Below are 3,894 nucleotides of genomic sequence, written 5' to 3'. Positions count from 1 at the left end.
GGGCAGCAATATTTGAGCTGCAAAGGGGAAAATGAAGCCTGGTTCCCTTGGATTGCCTCAGTGGGTTTGTGGTGCTTGGTTTCTGCATCTGTTATCTCCAGTGCCTGCCCTTGTATCAGCTGAATTGTTGAATTGAGTTTGTACAGGTTCAACATAGAAAAAAAAATATTAATTTCCTGTGTTTTCTTTTTTTAGCCTTCTGTTGAGTCTTCAAGCCCAGGTAAATATTTTTTAACATTTCCTAAACTGGTGAGGGAAGAGGGCACCCTTGAAAAATTAGTTTTGCTGGTCACCTCCAGTTGGGAAACTCAAGGATATGATTTGATGAGTCAATGGGTGGCAGTCCTGGTTGAAGTAGTCCCTGTTTTCTTCCAGTCTGTACCAGTATAAGTGTCTAAATGGTAAAAATACACAGAGAAAAGAGGATTTTTCTCTTTCTCAGTGATAGATATTCTGTTACTGAACGTTTGTTTGTCTGCATGACAGTGTCAACAACAAAAGCTGCAAGAGAAGTGGTGGTTTTTTTCCTTGGGGATTACTAAAAATGGAGGGTTTCATGACTTCTGGTTTTAAAGCTGGTTATTTTCTGATCCTCCAGTATCCCAGAGCTGCTGGCTGTCTATCTAAAAGTCAGCCTGAGTGTAAATTCTTAATATCTAGAGGGTTTTTTGTTCACTTTGGTACCACTCTACGTAGTGTAATTTATTATCCAACTATTTATTCCCATCCTACTAGTGGAAAAACTTTCCAGTAGTTAGCTGGACTGCCCTTGTGTCTTGAGTTCTTATTTCTTTCAGAGAAACAATCCAGTTTTTTAACACTTCAAACTCCAAGGTCTGCTTAACCCTTACAGCCAACCCCTTTTCTCTCACCCTTGGGGTGGGTAACACTGTCCAAGCTTTGGAAAATGAAATTCAATTTATCCATGGAGAAAACTGGAAAGATATTAGGGGTAGAATCAGAAACTGGGTATTGCTGAATCACAGAAAAAAATGCTGCATCTGCCAAACCATTCATCCATCCATTTATTTTTCATTGTCACAAAATATAACCAGACTCCTAGAAAGAACTGTGGAAAAAAAAAAAAGCAATGGAAAAAAAAAAGCCCCCCCCCAAAAAAAACCCCAAAGGCACAGGGAAAAATAACTAATGATTCTGTGTAATAAATAAAATCTGCATAACTGTGAAGCTTACTGTAAATTAAAATTTTGGAAGGGTCATTAGACTGTAGTTTAAGCAAGAAACCTTCCAAAGCACAAAGGAAAAACCTGAGTTTATGTTCTGTGAGGATTTCTGCTCCCACTAGAACTCTGGATTCAGGCAGGATTTTGATTATTTAAGACTCAGGTCTTCAAAATGGGGAAAATTTCACAAACACTTTTAACTAGGGCCCAATGTCAAGATATTTAGTGAGAGCTGGCTGGTTAAACAGTATCTCCTGCTCCTTTTTTCCATGATCTCCTACCCAAAAGGACAGCTCTGAGATTGGCTTTCCCCAAGAAAAAATTGGGGATTTTGAAAAGATTTTAATTTCCCAGTATAATTTGAGTATTAAAATGTCACCCAAATAAAAACTTAAACTCTGTGAGGCCATGATGTAACTAAAAACATTCTTTAAAATGTTTTCTATCAGGAGGTTCAGCAACATCTGATGACCATGAATTTGATCCATCAGCTGATATGCTGGTGCATGACTTTGATGATGAACGGACATTAGAAGAGGAGGAAATGATGGAAGGAGAAACAAACATCAGTTCTGAAATAGAGGATCTTAACAGGGTAGGTAGCCTTAAATAGTCATAAAACATAACCACAGGCTCACACAAAACATTTCCAGGGTTTTTTTTTCCCCTTCTATTTGAAGTTTAACACAAAAAAAAAAAACCCCAAACAACCCTAAAACGCCAACAGGTGAATAATATAGCTGGGGGAGAGGGGCTGAGGTAAATCTGCAGTTCTCAAAAGTTGGGAAAAGGAAACTGGGACATAAATATTTCATAATGTATAATGCTGTGCTTGATAAGTTTCTTTTTGCATAGATGTGCTGGTGAAGGGTTTGCATCCTAGAGCTAATGTGAGTTAAAATACACCCTGGCTAAACTAATATATTCCAGCGTGGTTATTTTCTGAACCACTTGATTAGTGCACATGGATTTGGATTCTTTTCCAAAAATCCCCCATAATTTTACATTCCTTTTGCATTTTTAGACAAACATTTGTATAAGGTTTCAGTGGAGTTTCTAGGAGCATCTTCAGTTTTAAGACAGAGGAAATGGAGATGCCCAAGAAATGATGTGCTCAAAGCAAAGAGCTGTCAGTAGAGCCTCAATTATTATTATCAGTTATTACCATCAGGACTCAATTATTGCCAATAGTGATAAATAAACCTTTAAAGGTCCATCTTCTGAAATAATTGCCTGTAAGATTTACTTGGCATTTTGAGGTTATGCTCTCAGCTATTGTCTTAAATTACTTCTCAGGCAGGAATAATATTCTTAAATTACAAACGAGGATCCTTATAAATGCAAAGTGATTTAGGTACTGCTTGTGACCTCAGTGGCTGAAAGAGCATCCAGAACAGATCATTAATGGTTCCCAGATGCATATTTGATCTACAAATCCTATTTAGTGGAAGTGATTACACCAATTAGGCTTTAAATTAATTTAGTGCCCTTAATCTACGTTCCGTGTGTAGCTGATAATTTCTTTCTGGTCATTTCAGGTTTGCTATCAAATGGTAAACAGAAAGATAAATAGTTTGTGAACCTAAATATGCTTCATCTAGACTAAATGAGAAATGGAGCTCCACCTGTATGTCATGAGGTTTTTAAGTTGAAAATACCTTTTTTTTTCCCCTCATATTGTTTGAAGAATCAACATTCAGTTGCATAATTGTATCACTGCATCACAACACTTCGTTTACTGTACTTCAGCCATCAGTTTATTCCCTCATCTCTTGACTGTAAATTGGTCATTTCTCCATGTGTCAGCTCATTTGTGGTCAGGATGGTGCTAGAGACCTGTGGCTGCTTCTGCCTTTTCCTTTCCCCCAATGTTTACACCTATTATTCCACATTTCCCCCAGGCTCTGAGTGTGCCTGGTTTACTAGTTCAGCTCCTCGTTCAGAGATGAGGTGGCAGTCAGGTTTTGCAAAGGATTTTTTGAAGCTTAATGGTTTAACTTGTGTCTATCATCAAAACTACACCTTCCTCTGAAGGCAAGGATGTTTTCTACTCACTGGGTGAATCTGTAATGCATCAATATTTGAGCAGCATCCTGCATTTGGTTGGGCAGATACATTTTTGTCTAAATGGCAGTAGCTTGTCTGTGTCTGGAGACCTGAAGTCACCCTCTGTGCTGCTCTAATATAGGAAAAAATAGTTTCCTGAGAGCCTTGAAGGGATTTGGAAGTGTTGGGTTTGGTGGCTCTCATGGAGAATTCTTGAAAGGTAAGAGTGTTCTGTGGGCAGGAGGGTTCTCTGGGAGCTGGTGCAGCAGGCTGTCCTCTATCTTACCCAGACACATAGTTAATAATTCAATTTTTTGCATAGGAGCATCTCCCCCAGCTCTGCCCAAACCCCTGGTGAAGGGTTTGACCAGTTTGAGGCCTGGCTCTTCACCTTGTGCTGCCCCATCTGTGGGCACAGCACTGCTGGGTGCCAGCTTCCTGGGTGCCTCTGGGAAGGGTCAGCACTGCCAGGGTGCTGTGTGCTGCCTCCCCACACTACTTCACAGGGTGGGGTTTTTTTTCATATCATGACTTGGGGGTCCTCCTTTTCAGGGAGGGCTCTTGGGGTTCCTCAGGGTTACACACCAGCCTCCTCTTCCCTTTAAACAGGAGAACCATACATGAGGGCACACAGTAGTTCTCCTAAATGCTCTTCCAGCCTCTA

General features: G+C 39.9%; 1 protein-coding gene across 1 annotated transcript in view; it reads left to right on the top strand.

Annotated features, from left to right (window-relative positions):
• Positions 1-201: 201 nt before the first annotated feature.
• The window catches only part of MIER1 (mesoderm induction early response 1, transcriptional regulator), a 19,130-nt gene continuing 15,437 nt past the window's right edge, over positions 202-3,894 (top strand). The window contains exons 1-2 of the mRNA XM_008942637.1: positions 202-220; positions 1,634-1,779. Coding sequence (XP_008940885.1) covers positions 1,681-1,779 — 99 coding nt within the window. The 5' untranslated portion in view covers positions 202-220; positions 1,634-1,680. The remainder of the gene's footprint in view (positions 221-1,633; positions 1,780-3,894) is intronic.

Source organism: Merops nubicus, unplaced genomic scaffold (genome assembly GCF_000691845.1).
Source record: "Merops nubicus isolate BGI_N331 unplaced genomic scaffold, ASM69184v1 scaffold10626, whole genome shotgun sequence".
Classification (NCBI taxonomy): domain Eukaryota; kingdom Metazoa; phylum Chordata; class Aves; order Coraciiformes; family Meropidae; genus Merops; species Merops nubicus.
Note: the sequence above shows the minus strand (reverse complement) of the source record. Positions and strands in the feature narration are given on the sequence as shown.